General features: G+C 45.2%; 1 protein-coding gene across 6 annotated transcripts in view; it reads right to left on the bottom strand.

The window, feature by feature from the left end:
* PIEZO2 (piezo type mechanosensitive ion channel component 2) overlaps nucleotides 1–22,365 on the bottom strand; it is a 737,984-nt gene that overhangs the window by 246,276 nt on the left and 469,343 nt on the right. For all 6 annotated transcript variants that reach the window (XM_077270184.1, XM_077270188.1, XM_077270185.1 and 3 more), the window contains exon 8: nucleotides 6,021–6,183. In XM_077270184.1, the coding sequence (XP_077126299.1) occupies nucleotides 6,021–6,183 (163 nt within the window). The remainder of the gene's footprint in view (nucleotides 1–6,020; nucleotides 6,184–22,365) is intronic.

Below are 22,365 nucleotides of genomic sequence, written 5' to 3'. Positions count from 1 at the left end.
CAGAATTTTGGGATGGAGTGAATCTTGTGGGGGTAGATGTCAGAGGGAATGCGTTCAGGTTGCTACTACTGAGGTACCAGCAGATCTTTCCTCTCTCCCCAAGCAATATTGACCCTATGCAGACGTGTTCTCCAAAAGGGCTGCGGAGACCCTTCCGCCTCACCGCTCCTATGACTGTCCTATTGACCGCTTGCCTGGTGCTGAGCCTCCTCGGGGTTGAGTCTATCCGTTATCTCTTCTGGAGATGGAGGCAATGTCACAGTACATCCAGGAGAATCTGGCAAGAGGATTCATTAGAAAGTCAGTATCACCTGCAGGGGCTGGGTTCTTCTTCAGAAGAAGAACGGGGAACTACATCCATGCATAGACTACAGGGGTCTTAAAACCATCACCGTTAAGAATAAGTATCCTCTGCTCCTGATATCTGAGCTCTTTGATAGGCTTCGGGGAGCAAGGGTATTTACTAAACTAGATCTGTGGGGTGCTTAAAAACCTGATTCGCATCCGTGAGGGGGACGAATGGAAGACAGCTTTTAACACCAGGGATGGGCACTATGAATACCTAGTGATGCCCTTTGGGCTCTGTAATGCCCCAGCCGTTTTCTAAGACTTTGTAAATGATATCTTCCGGGATATGTTCTCCACCTTGGTCGTATTGACTCCCACCGGAGAGATTTTTGCAGAGTCTTCGACCTCTTACAGGCAAATTCCCTCTACGCCAAGTTAAATGTGTGTTTGAGCAGGAGTCCTTACCTTTCCTGGGCTATATCATCTCCGCTCAGGGATTGGCTATGGATCCTGCCAAACTACAAGCTGTGATGGACTGGCAAGTACCCCATTCTCTTAACGTGGTGCAGCACTTTATGGGGTTCATTAACTACTATCGCCAGTTCATCCCTCATTTCTCAACTTTGGTAGCTCCCTTGGTAGCTCTCACCAGGAAGGGAGCAAATCCCAAATTGTGGTCTGAGGAGGTCTCCAAGGCTTTCACTTCTATTAAGTCTCATTTTGCTAGCGCTCCCATCATATATCGCCCCGATGTAGATAAGACGTTTATAATGGAGGTGGATGCCTCATCCTTTGGTGCTGGAGCAGTCATCTTCCAAAAGGATGCTCAAGGTCGGAAGCATCCTTGCTTCTTCTTTTCCAAGACCTTCACACCAGCGGAGAGGAATTATTTCATCGTAGACAGGGAGTTGCTAGCCATGAAGTTGGAGACATCTTTTGGAGGGGGCTCGCTTTCCTTTCCAAGTTTTCACAGACCACAAGAATTTGGTGTACTTACAGACAGCCCAGCGGCTAAATTCTCGACAGGCCAGATGGTCCCTGTTCTTCTCCCGGTTCTATTTCACTCTCCACTTTCTCTCCGGGGAAAAGAACATTCGTGCCAACGCTTCTCTCTCGCTCAGTTGTATCATCTGAGGAGGAGGAAGAGGAGCCTTGGCTTATTGTCCCTTCTGAGAGCCTGAGAACCATGGCTCTGGTTTCGCTAGAGTCTGTGCCCCCGGGCAAGACCTTTGTACCATCACATCTGCAACCGGAGGTTCTCTCTTGGGCTCACTCGTCCAGGGTGGGTGGACACTTTGGGACCAAAAGGATGTCTGAGCTTCTGGCGAGGACGTACTGGTGGCCGCATATGGCTCGTGACATCGGAGACTATATTCGGGCCTGTGTCTCCTGCGCCAAGAATAAGTCTTCTCGACAATGGCCAGCTGGGTTACTTTATCCCCTGCCAGTGGCAGACAGGCCCTGGGAGATGGTCGGGATGGATTTTGTGGTGGGCTTACCTAAGTCCCGTGGCTGCACTATCATTTGGGTAGTCACTGACCATTTTTCTAAAATGGTGCACTTGGTGCCGCTTCCACGGCTACCTTCTGCACGGTTCTTGGCAGCATTGTTTATAGAACACATTTTCCGCCTACACGGTATGCCGGACAAAATTCTCAGTGACCGGGGTCCCCAGTTTGCGTCTCCGTTCTGGAGAGAGCTTTGTCGTCTACTCAGTATGGAGTTGAATCTCTCTGGTAGAGAGATTATGGTAGAGAGGGCCAACCAGACCTTGGTCACATATCTGTGACATTTTGTTTCTGCCAGGCAGAATGACTGGGCATCCTTGCTACCGTGGGCGGAGTTTGCACTGAACAACGCCGTAGCCGACTCTACTGGGCACACCCCATTCCTCCTTAACTATGGTCAGCATCTGCGGGTTCCTATGCCTATGCCCGTGTCTTCCGCCGACTCCAGGGTGGCAGACTGGGCTGTGGAGGCACGGGGCATTTGGGACTGCACTCAGGATGCCATCTGTGCCTCCAAGGAGAGAATGAGGTCCTCGGCCGATGAACATCGGCGCCCCGCTCCGACTTTTGCTCCTGGCGATTTAGTGTGGCTCTTCGCCCGTAACATCAGGCTGCGAGCTGAGTCCACTAAATTTGCAGCTCGCTACTTGGGTCCCTTCAAGGTCCTGGAACAAGTTAACCCTGTGGTCTACCGTCTGGCCCTTCCTCCACGCCTAGGTATCACCGACACCATTCATGTGTCCCTCTTAAAACCTGTACATATGTCCCGGTTTTCCCAGTCATCTGCCAGGACATCGGGTTCGTCTACGGACGATTACGACGTGAACTCTATCTTGGGGTGTAAGGTGGTACGTGGTAAAACATTTTATTTGATGGATTGGAAGGGTTATGGCCAAGAGGACAGGTCCTGGGAGTCTGATGAGCACATTCGAGCTCTGCAGCTCATTGCTGCCTTTGAGCATAGCAAGGTCCAAGGGGGGGCCCTAGGAGGGGGGTAATGTTAGGTGTCGAGTTCCCGCTTCTGCACAGGGAAAATCTCGAACCATCTCCGCTGCGGTCTCCCATTCTTCTCAAGCCACAGTGGAGCCTGCTCAGCAGAGACGTCAGTCCCAGCATCTAGCTCAGGCTGATACTGGGCAACTGGTTACTACTGCTCTTCCAGGCTCTGCCTTTGTAGCCAGCACTGATCAGCAGTGAGCAGGTCTTTCTGGGACTAAGTCCTGCTTTTTCCATACTGAGCATGCCCACGGGAAGACCTCCCATTGGAGGTCGGGGGTAAAATGCTCAGGTCCTGTTGCGGCTCCTATTGGACCATCTGGAAGGTCTTGTAGCACTGCCGCTATAAAAGATTTGCATGGCCGCTCGGCCATGCGCTAGTGTACACTTGTAAACATGTGTGTGTTGATGTGTCAAAGTCGCTCTTTAATCATCCCCTCCCTTGTGTTTGACTGCTCGCATAAGGTGGATGATTGTTATATAGCGCCCGACTTAGTTATCTGCACTTAAGAACAAAAAACAGCGCCTAATTGCGGTGACCGCCAGTGCGGCGCCGTGCGCTATCAAAGCGCTTTCCTGACCCAAGTCTGGGTGGATAGTGGCGTCCGCCAGAGCGGCACTGCACGCACTCTCGTGCATCTTAATTATTATTTCAGTCACTCTGACACCCCAGTTGCAGTGTCGAGCACAAGAGGTCTACATGAACTCTAATCCCGAGTCTTGGGATAGAGTTCTGTGACTCCTTGTTTGCGCTCTTTGTGCGGTACCGCGGCCCTGTGAGGCAACAGGGTTCGCTTTCTTCATACTGGGTGAAGTTAACCCATGTGTGAATCCATATTGTACCGCCATATAGTCCGTCATTACTCAGCAGCAGGTTCCATCTCTGCACGGTGGACCCTGGGCTGCGAACACACCTTATACTATCTTTCTAATTATTTGGTGTGTTCCGCTAGCCCTAACATATAATGACCCTCAAAAGGGCCAGACTTTTAAAACAAAAGCTGGGTCAGAACTTATGGGTTGTGGGATACAGGCATGCAGAGTGGGATCCCAAAACTCTCCATGGCCTTTCTCGCAGTGAAAGAGCGAGATAGCACAAAATCTTGTACTTTCCAATAATGCAACACTGCTGTGTACTATACTAAAATGTTACCTTACAGTAACCACTGTAATTATGTTACCATCCTGTAGCAGCATAGTAAAGTACAGGTCCTTCTCAAAAAATTAGCATATAGTGTTAAATTTCATTATTTACCATAATGTAATGATTACAATTAAACTTTCATATATTATAGATTCATTATCCACCAACTGAAATTTGTCAGGTCTTTTATTGTTTTAATACTGATGATTTTGGCATACAACTCCTGATAACCCAAAAAACCTGTCTCAATAAATTAGCATATCAAGAAAAGGTTCTCTAAACGACCTATTACCCTAATCTTCTGAATCAACTAATTAACTCTAAACACATGCAAAAGATACCTGAGGCTTTTAAAAACTCCCTGCCTGGTTCATTACTCAAAACCCCCATCATGGGTAAGACTAGCGACCTTACAGATGTCAAGAAGGCCATCATTGACACCCTCAAGCAAGAGGGTAAGACCCAGAAAGAAATTTCTCAACAAATAGGCTGTTCCCAGAGTGCTGTATCAAGGCACCTCAATGGTAAGTCTGTTGGAAGGAAAAAATGTGGCAGAAAACGCTGTACAACGAGAAGAGGTGACCGGACCCTGAGGAAGATTGCTGAGGAAGCAGTGGACTGAGTCTGGTGTGGAAACATCCAGAGCCACCGTGCACAGGCGTGTGCAGGAAATGGGCTACAGGTGCCGCATTCCCCAGGTAAAGCGCCTGACCTGGGCTACAGAGAAGCAGCACTGGACTGTTGCTAAGTGGTCCCAAGTACTTTTTTCTGATGAAAGCAAATTTTGCATGTCATTCGGAAATCAAGGTGCCAGAGTCTGGAGGAAGACTGGGGAGAAGGAAATGCCAAAATGCCTGAAGTCCAGTGTCAAGTACCCACAGTCAGTGATGGTGTGGGGTGCCATGTCAGCTGCTGGTGTTGGTCCACTGTGTTTCATCAAGGGCAGGGTCAATGCAGCTAGCTATCATGATAATTTTTGAGAAGGACCTGTATGTAGCAGAGCTGCATTAGTGCAAAGAGCAAGATCTTGCGATGTCTCATTCTATCATGGTGAGTTCTCTTTCAATGTCTTCAAACAGAGGCTGGACATACATCTGTCTGAAATGGTTTAGTGAATTCTGCATTGAGCAGGGAGTTGGACACAATGACCCTGGAGGTCCCTTCCAACTCTACCATTCTATGATTGCAAGAGGGGCCATGGATGTTTGTGGAAACCAGCTCTGCATGCTGGGTTCCCACAACCAAGAAGTTATGCCCCAATTTTTGCTTTCTGTGGGCATTAAGGACTTATCTGCACACGTTTGACAATAAATTATATTTAGAAAAATCATCAGTCTGTGGCTGACATTTTTTTGGTTAAATAAAAAGGGTATTCCCAGTCTGGTGATAAGCAATCTTTAAGTCTCAGCTTAGTTTATAATGGAGAGAGAAATGGTTGTTCTGCTGATCCCATTTTGATTGTAATGATAAATGTTACAGTCTTAACACAAATCCTTTTAGATTTCTGGCATTTTCTCTAGCTACCGCCTGTACAGTTCTGCCAGTGTCCACAGAGTCTTTATTGTATCACCCTATCCTCCTCCATTCTCCTCCATCACCATACATCATATTATAAAGATTATAGTTTACTTTAGGGCTCATGCACAATACAAATAGAAAACCAATGCATCTCTATAGCAGCCATGCAAAATAACCATTATACAGGCAAGTACATGAGACTTTGTTTTTACTGTTGTGCCTAATTTTGTAATTCTTCAATGTGTTGTTTAATTAATCTGGAAAATAATCATTTGCTCATTTGTTTTGTTATGGTATTAAGCACTTTGAAAGATAAATCCCTGAAATGCACAGGAAACAAGAATTAGACTGTACAAGGACAGGACAATTCAATGATCAATAGAGATCAATGACAAAGTGAAAATGCTAACTGACTTACAGTACTGTATTAGTCTGAAAACAAATAGGTCCATTAAGAGTTTGGTACAGTTGTATTTAAGTGGTTTCTTTAATGTGTTTTCCTAGGAGCAAGAACATCCAATCCAAGGATCAATAAAAATAAATAATTAATAAAATGTTACACTTACGACAGGTTCCTGCAGCCAAAGACGTATCAGAGTTGCCAACGTGTAATACAGTACTAACAGAATGACAGGGTTGGTATAGTGGTACCAACTTATGCTTGGATTTGCTATGAATTTCCACGTACTTGAACAGTTGGTCTGAACTATTGAAGTCACACCAAACAACCTATAATAGAGGGAGGACAAATAAATATGGAAAATTGTCTCTATACAGAATACTATACTTCTAAGAACTATATTCGTTTGTTGCACAAAACTTGCTACTCAAGCTACATACACACATTGCATTAAAGAATAACAGCTCATAGTTTATCGTTTTTTACACGACTAACATGTCATTGACATATTAGAAGCTCTGAGCAGGTACTGAAACCTCAACTGAAGGAGCAGAACTCAGAGAAGTAGAATTGGATGAAGAGTTAGCTGAGGAGGGGTATTAGCACCAGAAATTCCAACAATCAAAGCATGTCATTAGATTATGTCAAAAATTATTGAAAGTGCAGTTACTTTTTAAAATCCAAAGTGTATTTCTAGACCTGAAATCCATTTCTTACCCTTGGATTACCCCTGTCAATTTGATAGGAATGCTTTGCAACAAGCTATATGGTTTTTAACATAAAAGCCTATGGATGATTGATGCCACAGTACAGCATCTATCAGAGTCATTCATTAAATGTTTGTTTTTCTAGGTATTTATTATAATGCATCTATTAAATGGATGCTATCATAGCGGGTGAGAGATGACTGTAACAAATGCCCAACTGAGGCATTCACCCACTATAGGCTATCATAAATTTAAAGGAAATCTGTCAGCAGGTTTTTGTTATGTAAGCTGAAGACAGCATGCTGTAGGGGTTAAAACACAGATTTTAGCTATGCCTCTGTTATCAAGCTCCAGGTTTTATTTGCTTACAATGAGTATGTTAGCACCAGTAGCTTATCATTGCTGTGACTAGTTGCTGAACCCAGGTCTCACATGCCCCCTCCTGTGATAGACACCTTAAGGTACCTTCACACTGAACAACTTAACAACGATATCGCTAGCGATCCGTGACGTTGCAGCATCCTGGATAGCGATATCGTTGTGTTTGACACGCAGCAGCGATCAGGATCCTGCTGTGACATCGTTGGTCGGAGCTAGAAGGCCAGCACCTTATTTCGTCGCTGGATCTCCCGCAGACATCGCTGAGTCGGCGTGTGTGACGCGGATTCAGCGATGTCTTCACTGGTAACCAGGGTAAACATCGGGTTACTAAGCGCAGGGCCGCGCTTAGTAACCCGATATTTACCCTGGTTACCAGTGTAAATATAAAAAAAAAAAAACCACTACATATTACATTCCGGTGTCTGTCGGGTCCCCCGGCGTTCTGCTTCCCTGCACTGTGTCAGCGCCGGCTGGCCGTAAAGCAGGGCACAGCGGTGACGTCACCGCTCTGCGTTACGGCCGGCGCTTACAGTGCAGGGAAGCAGAACGCCGGGGGACCCGACAGACACCGGAATGTAAGTATGTAGTGTTTTGTTTTTTTTTACATTTACACTGGTAACCAGGGTAAACATTGGGTTACTAAGCGCGGCCCTGCGCTTAGTAACCCGATGTTTACCCTAGTTACCCGGGGACTTCGGCATCGTTGGTCGCTGGAGAGCTGTCTGTGTGACAGCTCTCCAGCGACCACACAACGACGCTGCAGCGATCGGCATTGTTGTCTAGATCGCTGCAGCGTCGCTAAATGTGACGGTACCTTTACTGTCTATGTACACAGAGAGCCTGATATGGGCTTTTCTCACTTCTGCTTCATTCTAAATTTAAAAACTCTAATGTGCACAAGTTCAAGATTTTTCGCGTTTTTCGGCAGTTTTCAGCTGCAAAAACACTAAAAAATGCTTACACTAAGCATCCTATTTTTAGAATGTAATCCGCAATTTTTGTGCACATGTTGCGTTTTTTTTCTACACAAAAAACGCATTGCGGAAAACAACGCAGCATGTTCATTAATTTTGTGGAAAATCTCTGGATTTGCCACTATATAATATAGTAGTGGAAAGCTCCGGAAAAATCCGCATAAAAAAAAGCGATAAAAACACGAGCGGATTTCTTGCAGAAAAAGTCCGGTTTTGTTCAGGAAATTTCTGCAAAGAATCCTGAACGTGTGCACATAGCCTTATTGTGTGAGAATGGCTGCACCCAGTGATCTAAGTGATACATAGTTAAATTCAACTTCTCTTTGCCTACTTCAGGCTGTTCTTAAATGAGGTAGCAAAAACCTGCTGACAGATTACCTTTAATGAATATGCCATGAAAAGCTTATGTCTCAGTCAGCAATTGGTCACAACCTCTAATTAACACATACATCTAAACATATAACAGATACAGTGTAATGTAAAAGTTTGGGCACCCCTGGTCAAAATTAGTTAAATCAGTTATTGTGAACGGTTAAACTAGTTGAAGATTAAATGATCTCCAAAAGGCCTGAAGTTAAAGATAACACATTTTCTTTGTATTTTAGGCAAAAAAAATTATATTGTCATTTTCGTTTTAATTTTAAAAATTACAAAAAGGAAAATGGGCAGATGGAAATGTTTGGACACCTTTGGAGATTTGTGTGTTCAGATAACTTTGACCAAACTTTCAGACCTTAATTAGCCTGTTAGAGTTATGGCTCGTACACTTTCATCATTAGGAAAGGCCAGGTGATGCAAATTTCCCAGCTTTATAAAAACCCAGATTCCTCTAATCGTGTGCCTAAAAACAGCATTCGTGGGTTCTTCTAAGCAGCTGCTTAGCACTCTGAAAATCAAAGTGATGGAGGCCCAGAAAGCAGGAGAAGGGTACAAGAAGATAGCAAAGCTTTTCAAGTTGCCCTTTACTCAGTTAGAAATGTAATTAAGAAATGGCAGTTAACAGAAACTGTGTAGGTCAAGATAAGGTCAGGAAGATCAAGCAAAATTTCAGTGAGAGACGCTCATAGAATTGCTAGAGAGGTAAATCAGAACCCCTGCTTGACTGAAAAAGACCTTCAGAAAGATTTAGCAGACTCTGCAGTTGTGGTACATTGTTCTACTGTTCTGAGACACCTGCACAAATATGGCCTTCATGGATGAGTCATTAGAAGAAAACCTATCCTGCATCATCATAAAATTCAGCATCAGAAGTATGCAAAAGAACATCTAAACAAGACTAATGTATTTTGGAAACAAGTCCTGAGGACCGATGAGAAAAAAAAGAACACAGGATTTCAGGAAAAGAACATCTCACCTACTATTAAGCATGGGGGTGGATCAATCATTTAATCATGCTTTGGGGTTGTGATGCAGCCAATGGGATAGGGAACATTTCACAGGTGCCGGGAAGAATGAATTAAATTAAATTTCAACAAATTCTTGATGCAAACATAACACCATCTGTAAAAAAGCTGAAGTAGAAGAGAGGATGTCTTCTACAAATGGATAATGATTCTACAAATTCTACAATAGTCTACCTCAAAAGGCGCAAACTGAAGGTTTCACAATGGCCCTCACAGTCCCCTGATCTGAACATCATTAAACATTTTTGGCTAGATCCCAAAACAGCAGTGCATGCAAGACGACCCAGGAATCTCACAGAACTGGAAGAATTTTCCAAGGAGAAATGGATGAAAATCCCTCACATAAGAAATGAAAGACTCTAGGCTGGCTACAAAAAGTGTATACAAGTTGTTATACTTTCAAAAGGGAGGACTATTAGGTACTAACCATGCAGGGTGCTCAAATGTTTGCATGAAGAGGCATATGCCTCTTTATGAATTAGGAGCGTCTGACTCCAGCACGCCCCCTCATAAAGACCAGTGTGAACAACGCCATGTGACACAGTAACATAGTAACATAGTTAGCAAGGCTGAAAAAAGACATTTGTCCATCCAGTTCAGCCTATATTCCGTCAGAATAAATCCCCAGATCCATGTCCTTCTAAAGAACCTAATAACTGTAAGATACATTATTATTACGCTCCAGGAAGACATCCAGGCCTCTCTTGAACCCCTCGACTGAGTTCACCATCACCACCTCCTCAGGCAAGGAATTCCAGATTCTCACTGCCCTAACAGTAAAGAATCCTTTTCTATGTCGATGGAAAAACCTTCTATCCACCATAAGCAGAGAATGCTCCTTTGTGACCGTTACCTTCCTTGGTATAAACATATCCTTGGAGAGATATTTGTATCGTCCCCTTATATACTTATACATGGTTATAAATCTCTCTTGGTATTGTAGTTCCCACATCCCCTTTATTAATTTTGTTGCCCTCCTTTGTACTCCCCCTAGTTCCATTATATCCTTCCTGAGCACCAGTGCCCAAAACTGTACACAGTACTCTATGTGCGGTCTAACCAAGGATTTGTACAGAGGCAGTATAATACTCTCATCATGTGTATCCAGACCTCTTTTATTGCACCCCATGATCCTGTTTGCCTTGGCAGCCGCTGCCTGGCACTGGTCGCTCCAGGTAAGTTTATCATTAACTAGGATCCCCAAGTCCTTCTCCGTGTCAGATTTACCCAGTGGTTTCCCATTCAGTGTGTAATGGTGATATTGATTCCTTCTTCCCATGTGTATAACCTTACATTTATCATTGTTAAACTGCATCTGCCACCTTTCGGCCCAAGTTTCCAACTCATCCAGATCCAACTGATGAATCGGGCCCACTGTCTGTATTTGGAAGCATATGAATAGATAGCCATTGCACTGATATAATAATAATAAAGACTTTCATTTAAAAACTGCATTTTGTGATTACTTGTGTTATCTTTGTCTAATATTTAAATTTGATTAGTGATCTGAAACATAAAAGCGTGACAAACATGCAAAAGAATAGGATATCAGGAAGGGGGCAAACATTTTTTCACATAACTGTATATATAAACAGAAATACACTATATATGTTCTTCAAAAAGAATTTGTCATATATGGACATGCAGATTTTTGAAATGTAAATCCATCGACACCTTTATATCATCTATCTGCATTCCTAACAAATTCCTAACAAATTAAAGTTTTCATTCATGGACAAATTATGCATTAATTGCTCTGGGCATAACAAAGCCCTTAACAATCCTCTGCTTCTTGAGGTTGTTTCTCTGCTCAACACCAGCCTCTCTTAGCTTCATTGACAGCTCACTGTGCGACAGGAGGGGGCAGGCAAGGAAATTAGGCAGTGAGCTATAAATCAACCTAAAGGGCACTGGTGCTAAGTGGGGAACTAACCTTGGGGCATAAAGCCCAGGAAATGCTCTGACACATCCAGAGCACTTTACAACTAATTTGCTTATGTATGAAAACACTACATCAGATAGAAGATATAAAGACATTAATGGATTTACAGGCAAAAAAATTACTGCTGGCATCGGGGCCCTCCGCCTCCTCAGGGGCCTGATAGCGGCCGGGCGGCAGAGCAGGGAGATCGATTATCCCTGCTCTGCTGCATAATGTAACTGTATCGGCGCGCCAATACAGTTACAGTAGCGTAGCTCCGGGTGGGCCTTCCTCCAGAGCCCTCTCACTCACCGGTGGTATCGCCACATGATGGACCTGGGCAATAAGTTGGCATTACCGTCATCAGACCGCATACAGCCGCCTTTATTCCCATAATTTCATATGACATCCAGTTTTCTCCAATAAGGATATTCTGATGAAGGTCCTATGACGGACCAAAAACATTTAATTTAATTTATTTGGTCTGGATGTCCAATAAAGAAGGAATCAATGTTTTTCAAATATTGAGTGCCAAGTAATTTTTTTGCCTAATTGTATGGGTTGGACACCCTACTTGAGCACCACCACCAGTTTTAGGCTTCTTTCACACTTCCGTCTTGAGACGGCCGTCATAATGCGTCGGCGCGATGTGTCGACGGACGTTGTAAAAAGATTGGCAAACGGATATAAAGCATCCAGTAACCTGATGGATCTTGTTGTGGATTCTGTTTGCGGGCTCCCTCTGGTGGTTACTGCTGGTACTGGGTGACTTTGGTGGGTTGCGGCCTTTGGTTTCCATCTGTCCATCAGAGGCTGGGTGTTTCCTATTTTACCTGGCCTCTCTGTCATTTCCCTTGCCGGCTATCAATGTGTTCAGATGTGCTCTGTTTGGTTCCTGCCTACCTGCTCCCAGATCTTTCAGGATAAGCTAAGTGCTGATTTTCAGTTGTTTGGTTTTTTGTCCAGCTTGCTTAGAATGTCTCTTTGTTAGCTGGTTGCTCTAGTGGACTGAGGTTCTCCCCATGTGCCATGAGTTGGCACATGGGTTCTTGTAATCTCAGGATGGTTTTTTTGATTAGGGTTTTTTGCTGACCGCTCAGTCCCCTTTTGTGTCATTCTGCTTTCTAGTTTTCAGCGGGCCTCTATTTGCTAAAGCTATATACATCATCTCTATGTATGTGCCTTCCTCTCATTTCACCGTCAATACATGTGGGGGGCAACTATATCTTTGGGGTTAATTCCTCTGGAGGCAAGTGAGGTCTTGTTTTCTCTGCAGTACTAGTTAGCTCTTAGGCTGGTGCGTGGCGTCTAGAACCAACGTAGGCACGCTCCCTGGCTATCTCTAGTTGCGTTTGTCAGACGTAGGGCAGCGGTCAGCCCAGGTTCCATCACCCTAGAGCTCGTCCGATATTTATTATACTTTGCTTATCCTGTGCTATCCCTAGCCATTGGGGATTCATGACAGTATAGCCGGCCCACAAAGTGTTAATTGTTTGGGCTGAAGCAGGAGAAAAAGAAGTGTTCAAGGAAAATTTTTTTTTTTTTTTTTTTCCTTCAGAGTTTTGCTGTCTAGCTGCTTCTTACCTCCTCTTAACCCTTGAATGGCTCTGATCTTAGCTGTTTATCATGGATGTCCAGAGTTTGGCTTCCAGCCTGAGTAATCTCGCGGCAAAGGTTCAAAACATACAGGATTTCGTTGTTCACACTCCCATGTCTGAACCTAGAATTCCTATTCCAGAGTTTTTTTCTGGAGATAGATCTACCTTCCTGAATTTCTGGAACAATTGTAAATTGTTTCTCTCTTTGAAATCTCGCTCCTCTGGAGACCCTGCTCAACAGGTCAAGATTGTTATATCGTTCCTACGGGGCGACCCTCAGAATTGGGCATTTGCATTGGCACCAGGGGATCCTGCATTGCTCAGTGTGGATGCGTTTTTTCTGGCATTGGGATTGCTCTATGAGGAACCTAACCTAGAGATTCAGGCTGAAAAGGCTTTATTAGCCCTCTCTCAGGGGCATGATGAAGCGGAAATATATTGTCAGAAATTTCGGAAATGGTCGGTGCTTACTCAGTGGAATGAGTGCGCCCTGGCTGCAAACTTCAGAAATGGTCTTTCTGAGGCCATTAAGGATATTATGGTGGGGTTCCCTGCGCCTACAGGTCTGAATGAGTCTATGGCTATGGCCATTCAGATTGATCGGCGTTTACGGGAGCGCAAACCCGTGCACCAGTTGGCGGTGTCTTCTGAACAGGCACCTTCGAGACTATGCAATGTGATAGAATTCAGTCCAGAAGTGAACGGCAAAATTATAGGCGGAAAAATGGTTTGTGTTTTTATTGTGGTGATTCAGCTCATGTTATATCAGCATGCTCTAAACGCACAAAAAGGGTTGATAAATCTTTTGCCATTGATACTCTGCAGTCTAAGTTCATTTTGTCTGTGACTCTGATTTTTTCACTGTCTTCCATTTCCGTCGATGCCTATGTGGATTCAGGCGCTGCCCTGAGTCTTATGGATTGGTCATTTGCTAAACGCTGCGGTTTTAGTCTAGAGCCTCTGGAAGTTCCTATTCCTCTGAAAGGAATTGATTCTACACCATTGGCTATGAATAAACCGCAGTATTGGACACAAGTGACCATGCGCATGACTCCCGTTCATCAGGAGGTGATTCGCTTCCTTGTACTGTATAATTTACATGATGTACTAGTGCTTGGTCTGCCATGGTTACAAACTCATAATCCTGTCCTGGACTGGAAAACAATGTCTGTGCTAAGCTGGGGATGTCACGGGGTTCATGATGATGCACCTCCGATTTCTATAGCTTCATCTACTCCTTCGGAGATCCCTGCGTTTTTGTCGGATTATAGGGATGTTTTTGAGGAGCCTAAGCTCAATTCGCTCCCTCCCCATAGAGAGTGTGACTGTGCTATAGAATTGATTCCTGGCAGTAAGTTCCCTAAGGGTCGTTTATTTAATCTGTCACTGCCAGAGCATACTGCTATGCGGAATTATATTAAGGAGTCCTTGGAAAAGGGACATATTCGTCCATCTTCGTCCCCTCTGGGAGCAGGTTTTTTTTTCGTGGCAAAAAAAGATGGTTCCCTGAGGCCTTGTATAGATTATCGCCTTCTGAATAAGATTACAGTCAAATACCAGTATCCATTGCCACTATTTACTGATTTGTTTGCTCGCATTAAGGGGGCTAGGTGGTTCACTAAAATAGATCTTCGTGGTGCGTATAATCTGGTGCGGATAAAACAGGGTGATGAGTGGAAAACCGCATTTAATACGCCTGAGGGCCATTTTGAGTATTTGGTAATGCCTTTTGGACTCTCCAATGCTCCGTCAGTCTTTCAGTCCTTTATGCACAATATTTTCCGTGAATATCTGGATAAGTTTATGATTGTGTATTTGGATGATATTTTGGTGTTTTCTGATGACTGGGAGTCTCATGTTCTACAGGTCAGGAAGGTGTTTCAGGTTTTGCGGGCCAATTCTCTGTTTGTGAAGGGCTCAAAGTGTCTCTTCGGAGTCCAGAAGATTTCTTTTTTGGGGTACATTTTTTCTCCTTCTACTATTGAGATGGATCCCGTTAAGGTTCAGGCTATTTGTGACTGGACACAACCTACATCTGTTAAGAGCCTTCAGAAGTTCTTGGGGTTTGCTAATTTTTATCGTCGGTTCATTGCTAATTTTTCCAGTATTGTTAAACCTTTGACTGATTTGACTAAAAAGGGTGCTGATGTTGCTGATTGGTCTCCTGCGGCCGTGGAGGCCTTTCGGGAACTTAAGCGCCGGTTTTCTTCTGCTCCTGTGTTGTGTCAACCAGATGTTTCACTTCCTTTCCAGGTGGAGGTTGATGCTTCCGAGATTGGAGCGGGGGCGGTTTTGTCACAGAGAAGTTCTAATGGCTCGGTGATGAAGCCATGTGCTTTCTTCTCTAGAAAATTCTCGCCCGCCGAGCGCAATTATGATGTGGGTAATCGGGAGCTTTTGGCCATGAAGTGGGCATTTGAGGAGTGGCGTCATTGGCTTGAGGGTGCTAAACATCGCGTGGTGGTCTTGACTGATCACAAGAATCTCATTTACCTTGAGTCTGCCAGGCGTTTGAATCCTAGACAGGCTCGTTGGTCGTTATTTTTTTCTCGTTTCAATTTCGTGGTTTCATACCTGCCAGGTTCAAAGAATGTGAAGGCAGATGCTCTTTCCAGGAGTTTTGTGCCTGACTCTCCTGGGGACACTGGGCCTGCTGGTATCCTTAGGGATGGGGTAATATTGTCCGCCGTATCCCCAGACTTGCGACGCGCATTGCAGGAGTTTCAGGTGGATAAACCGGATCGATGTCCACCAGAAAGACTGTTTGTTCCGGATGATTGGACCAGTAGAGTCATCTCCGAGGTCCATTCTTCTGTGTTGGCTGGTCATCCTGGAATATTTGGTACAAGAGACTTGGTGGCCAGGTCTTTTTGGTGGCCTTCCTTGTCTAGGGATGTGCGTACCTTTGTGCAGTCTTGTGAAGTGTGTGCTCGAGCTAAGCCTTGTTGTTCACGGGCTAGTGGGTTGTTGTTATCCTTGCCCATCCCGAAGAGGCCTTGGACGCACATTTCCATGGATTTTATTTCTGATCTCCCGGTTTCACAGAAAATGTCCGTTATCTGGGTTGTGTGTGACCGCTTTTCTAAGATGGTTCATTTGGTGCCCTTGCCTAAGTTGCCCTCCTCCTCTGAGTTGGTTCCTTTGTTTTTTCAGAACGTGGTTCGTTTGCATGGGATTCCGGAGAATATCGTTTCTGACAGGGGATCCCAGTTTGTGTCTAGATTTTGGCGGACGTTTTGTGCCAAGATGGGCATTGATTTGTCTTTCTCGTCTGCATTCCATCCTCAGACGAATGGCCAGACGGAGCGAACTAATCAGACCTTGGAAACTTATTTGAGGTGTTTTGTTTCTGCTGATCAGGATGACTGGGTTGCTTTTTTGCCACTGGCCAAATTTGCTCTTAATAATCGGGCTAGTTCGGCCACGTTGGTCTCTCCTTTTTTTTTGTAATTCGGGGTTTCATCCTCGTTTTTCCTCTGGTCAGGTGGAGTCTTCGGATTGTCCTGGAGTGGACGTGGTGGTGGACAGGCTACATCACATTTGGAATCAGGTGGTGGACAATTTGAAGTTATCTCAGGAGAAGACTCAGCAGTTTGCTAATCGCCGTCGCCGCGTGGGTCCCCGACTTCTTGTTGAGGACTTGGTGTGGTTGTCTTCTCGTTTTGTCCCTATGAAGGTCTCTTCTCCTAAGTTCAAGCCTCGGTTCATCGGTCCTTATAGGATCTCGGAGATTCTTAACCCTGTATCTTTCCGTTTGGATCTCCCAGCATCGTTCGCTATTCATAATGTGTTCCATCGGTCGTTGTTGCAGAGGTATGAGGTGCCTGTTGTTCCTTCGGTCGAGCCTCCTGCTCCGGTGCTGGTGGAGGGAGAATTGGAGTATGTTGTTGAAAAGATCTTGGATTCTCGTGTTTCCAGACGCAAACTCCAGTATTTGGTTAAGTGGAAGGGTTATGGTCAGGAGGACAATTCCTGGGTGGTCGCCTCCGATGTTCATGCGACTGATTTGGTCCGCGCCTTCCATAGAGCTCACCCTGATCGCCCTGGGGGTTCTCGTGAGGGTTCGGTGACCCCTCCTCAAGGGGGGGGTACTGTTGTGGATTCTGTTTGCGGGCTCCCTCTGGTGGTTACTGCTGGTACTGGGTGACTTTGGTGGGTTGCGGCCTTTGGTTTCCATCTGTCCATCAGAGGCTGGGTGTTTCCTATTTTACCTGGCCTCTCTGTCATTTCCCTTGCCGGCTATCAATGTGTTCAGATGTGCTCTGTTTGGTTCCTGCCTACCTGCTCCCAGATCTTTCAGGATAAGCTAAGTGCTGATTTTCAGTTGTTTGGTTTTTTGTCCAGCTTGCTTAGAATGTCTCTTTGTTAGCTGGTTGCTCTAGTGGACTGAGGTTCTCCCCATGTGCCATGAGTTGGCACATGGGTTCTTGTAATCTCAGGATGGTTTTTTTGATTAGGGTTTTTTGCTGACCGCTCAGTCCCCTTTTGTGTCATTCTGCTTTCTAGTTTTCAGCGGGCCTCTATTTGCTAAAGCTATATACATCATCTCTATGTATGTGCCTTCCTCTCATTTCACCGTCAATACATGTGGGGGGCAACTATATCTTTGGGGTTAATTCCTCTGGAGGCAAGTGAGGTCTTGTTTTCTCTGCAGTACTAGTTAGCTCTTAGGCTGGTGCGTGGCGTCTAGAACCAACGTAGGCACGCTCCCTGGCTATCTCTAGTTGCGTTTGTCAGACGTAGGGCAGCGGTCAGCCCAGGTTCCATCACCCTAGAGCTCGTCCGATATTTATTATACTTTGCTTATCCTGTGCTATCCCTAGCCATTGGGGATTCATGACAGTATAGCCGGCCCACAAAGTGTTAATTGTTTGGGCTGAAGCAGGAGAAAAAGAAGTGTTCAAGGAAAATTTTTTTTTTTTTTTTTTTCCTTCAGAGTTTTGCTGTCTAGCTGCTTCTTACCTCCTCTTAACCCTTGAATGGCTCTGATCTTAGCTGTTTATCATGGATGTCCAGAGTTTGGCTTCCAGCCTGAGTAATCTCGCGGCAAAGGTTCAAAACATACAGGATTTCGTTGTTCACACTCCCATGTCTGAACCTAGAATTCCTATTCCAGAGTTTTTTTCTGGAGATAGATCTACCTTCCTGAATTTCTGGAACAATTGTAAATTGTTTCTCTCTTTGAAATCTCGCTCCTCTGGAGACCCTGCTCAACAGGTCAAGATTGTTATATCGTTCCTACGGGGCGACCCTCAGAATTGGGCATTTGCATTGGCACCAGGGGATCCTGCATTGCTCAGTGTGGATGCGTTTTTTCTGGCATTGGGATTGCTCTATGAGGAACCTAACCTAGAGATTCAGGCTGAAAAGGCTTTATTAGCCCTCTCTCAGGGGCATGATGAAGCGGAAATATATTGTCAGAAATTTCGGAAATGGTCGGTGCTTACTCAGTGGAATGAGTGCGCCCTGGCTGCAAACTTCAGAAATGGTCTTTCTGAGGCCATTAAGGATATTATGGTGGGGTTCCCTGCGCCTACAGGTCTGAATGAGTCTATGGCTATGGCCATTCAGATTGATCGGCGTTTACGGGAGCGCAAACCCGTGCACCAGTTGGCGGTGTCTTCTGAACAGGCACCTTCGAGACTATGCAATGTGATAGAATTCAGTCCAGAAGTGAACGGCAAAATTATAGGCGGAAAAATGGTTTGTGTTTTTATTGTGGTGATTCAGCTCATGTTATATCAGCATGCTCTAAACGCACAAAAAGGGTTGATAAATCTTTTGCCATTGATACTCTGCAGTCTAAGTTCATTTTGTCTGTGACTCTGATTTTTTCACTGTCTTCCATTTCCGTCGATGCCTATGTGGATTCAGGCGCTGCCCTGAGTCTTATGGATTGGTCATTTGCTAAACGCTGCGGTTTTAGTCTAGAGCCTCTGGAAGTTCCTATTCCTCTGAAAGGAATTGATTCTACACCATTGGCTATGAATAAACCGCAGTATTGGACACAAGTGACCATGCGCATGACTCCCGTTCATCAGGAGGTGATTCGCTTCCTTGTACTGTATAATTTACATGATGTACTAGTGCTTGGTCTGCCATGGTTACAAACTCATAATCCTGTCCTGGACTGGAAAACAATGTCTGTGCTAAGCTGGGGATGTCACGGGGTTCATGATGATGCACCTCCGATTTCTATAGCTTCATCTACTCCTTCGGAGATCCCTGCGTTTTTGTCGGATTATAGGGATGTTTTTGAGGAGCCTAAGCTCAATTCGCTCCCTCCCCATAGAGAGTGTGACTGTGCTATAGAATTGATTCCTGGCAGTAAGTTCCCTAAGGGTCGTTTATTTAATCTGTCACTGCCAGAGCATACTGCTATGCGGAATTATATTAAGGAGTCCTTGGAAAAGGGACATATTCGTCCATCTTCGTCCCCTCTGGGAGCAGGTTTTTTTTTCGTGGCAAAAAAAGATGGTTCCCTGAGGCCTTGTATAGATTATCGCCTTCTGAATAAGATTACAGTCAAATACCAGTATCCATTGCCACTATTTACTGATTTGTTTGCTCGCATTAAGGGGGCTAGGTGGTTCACTAAAATAGATCTTCGTGGTGCGTATAATCTGGTGCGGATAAAACAGGGTGATGAGTGGAAAACCGCATTTAATACGCCTGAGGGCCATTTTGAGTATTTGGTAATGCCTTTTGGACTCTCCAATGCTCCCTCAGTCTTTCAGTCCTTTATGCACAATATTTTCCGTGAATATCTGGATAAGTTTATGATTGTGTATTTGGATGATATTTTGGTGTTTTCTGATGACTGGGAGTCTCATGTTCTACAGGTCAGGAAGGTGTTTCAGGTTTTGCGGGCCAATTCTCTGTTTGTGAAGGGCTCAAAGTGTCTCTTCGGAGTCCAGAAGATTTCTTTTTTGGGGTACATTTTTTCTCCTTCTACTATTGAGATGGATCCCGTTAAGGTTCAGGCTATTTGTGACTGGACACAACCTACATCTGTTAAGAGCCTTCAGAAGTTCTTGGGGTTTGCTAATTTTTATCGTCGGTTCATTGCTAATTTTTCCAGTATTGTTAAACCTTTGACTGATTTGACTAAAAAGGGTGCTGATGTTGCTGATTGGTCTCCTGCGGCCGTGGAGGCCTTTCGGGAACTTAAGCGCCGGTTTTCTTCTGCTCCTGTGTTGTGTCAACCAGATGTTTCACTTCCTTTCCAGGTGGAGGTTGATGCTTCCGAGATTGGAGCGGGGGCGGTTTTGTCACAGAGAAGTTCTAATGGCTCGGTGATGAAGCCATGTGCTTTCTTCTCTAGAAAATTCTCGCCCGCCGAGCGCAATTATGATGTGGGTAATCGGGAGCTTTTGGCCATGAAGTGGGCATTTGAGGAGTGGCGTCATTGGCTTGAGGGTGCTAAACATCGCGTGGTGGTCTTGACTGATCACAAGAATCTCATTTACCTTGAGTCTGCCAGGCGTTTGAATCCTAGACAGGCTCGTTGGTCGTTATTTTTTTCTCGTTTCAATTTCATGGTTTCATACCTGCCAGGTTCAAAGAATGTGAAGGCAGATGCTCTTTCCAGGAGTTTTGTGCCTGACTCTCCTGGGGACACTGGGCCTGCTGGTATCCTTAGGGATGGGGTAATATTGTCCGCCGTATCCCCAGACTTGCGACGCGCATTGCAGGAGTTTCAGGTGGATAAACCGGATCGATGTCCACCAGAAAGACTGTTTGTTCCGGATGATTGGACCAGTAGAGTCATCTCCGAGGTCCATTCTTCTGTGTTGGCTGGTCATCCTGGAATATTTGGTACAAGAGACTTGGTGGCCAGGTCTTTTTGGTGGCCTTCCTTGTCTAGGGATGTGCGTACCTTTGTGCAGTCTTGTGAAGTGTGTGCTCGAGCTAAGCCTTGTTGTTCACGGGCTAGTGGGTTGTTGTTATCCTTGCCCATCCCGAAGAGGCCTTGGACGCACATTTCCATGGATTTTATTTCTGATCTCCCGGTTTCACAGAAAATGTCCGTTATCTGGGTTGTGTGTGACCGCTTTTCTAAGATGGTTCATTTGGTGCCCTTGCCTAAGTTGCCCTCCTCCTCTGAGTTGGTTCCTTTGTTTTTTCAGAACGTGGTTCGTTTGCATGGGATTCCGGAGAATATCGTTTCTGACAGGGGATCCCAGTTTGTGTCTAGATTTTGGCGGACGTTTTGTGCCAAGATGGGCATTGATTTGTCTTTCTCGTCTGCATTCCATCCTCAGACGAATGGCCAGACGGAGCGAACTAATCAGACCTTGGAAACTTATTTGAGGTGTTTTGTTTCTGCTGATCAGGATGACTGGGTTGCTTTTTTGCCACTGGCCGAATTTGCTCTTAATAATCGGGCTAGTTCGGCCACGTTGGTCTCTCCTTTTTTTTTGTAATTCGGGGTTTCATCCTCGTTTTTCCTCTGGTCAGGTGGAGTCTTCGGATTGTCCTGGAGTGGACGTGGTGGTGGACAGGCTACATCACATTTGGAATCAGGTGGTGGACAATTTGAAGTTATCTCAGGAGAAGACTCAGCAGTTTGCTAATCGCCGTCGCCGCGTGGGTCCCCGACTTCTTGTTGAGGACTTGGTGTGGTTGTCTTCTCGTTTTGTCCCTATGAAGGTCTCTTCTCCTAAGTTCAAGCCTCGGTTCATCGGTCCTTATAGGATCTCGGAGATTCTTAACCCTGTATCTTTCCGTTTGGATCTCCCAGCATCGTTCGCTATTCATAATGTGTTCCATCGGTCGTTGTTGCGGAGGTATGAGGTGCCTGTTGTTCCTTCGGTCGAGCCTCCTGCTCCGGTGCTGGTGGAGGGAGAATTGGAGTATGTTGTTGAAAAGATCTTGGATTCTCGTGTTTCCAGACGCAAACTCCAGTATTTGGTTAAGTGGAAGGGTTATGGTCAGGAGGACAATTCCTGGGTGGTCGCCTCCGATGTTCATGCGACTGATTTGGTCCGCGCCTTCCATAGAGCTCACCCTGATCGCCCTGGGGGTTCTCGTGAGGGTTCGGTGACCCCTCCTCAAGGGGGGGGTACTGTTGTGGATTCTGTTTGCGGGCTCCCTCTGGTGGTTACTGCTGGTACTGGGTGACTTTGGTGGGTTGCGGCCTTTGGTTTCCATCTGTCCATCAGAGGCTGGGTGTTTCCTATTTTACCTGGCCTCTCTGTCATTTCCCTTGCCGGCTATCAATGTGTTCAGATGTGCTCTGTTTGGTTCCTGCCTACCTGCTCCCAGATCTTTCAGGATAAGCTAAGTGCTGATTTTCAGTTGTTTGGTTTTTTGTCCAGCTTGCTTAGAATGTCTCTTTGTTAGCTGGTTGCTCTAGTGGACTGAGGTTCTCCCCATGTGCCATGAGTTGGCACATGGGTTCTTGTAATCTCAGGATGGTTTTTTTGATTAGGGTTTTTTGCTGACCGCTCAGTCCCCTTTTGTGTCATTCTGCTTTCTAGTTTTCAGCGGGCCTCTATTTGCTAAAGCTATATACATCATCTCTA

This window comes from Ranitomeya variabilis, chromosome 6 (assembly GCF_051348905.1).
Source record: "Ranitomeya variabilis isolate aRanVar5 chromosome 6, aRanVar5.hap1, whole genome shotgun sequence".
NCBI lineage: Eukaryota > Metazoa > Chordata > Amphibia > Anura > Dendrobatidae > Ranitomeya > Ranitomeya variabilis.
The sequence above is the reverse complement of the archived record's forward strand: the minus strand, read 5'-3'. Positions and strand labels throughout refer to the sequence as shown.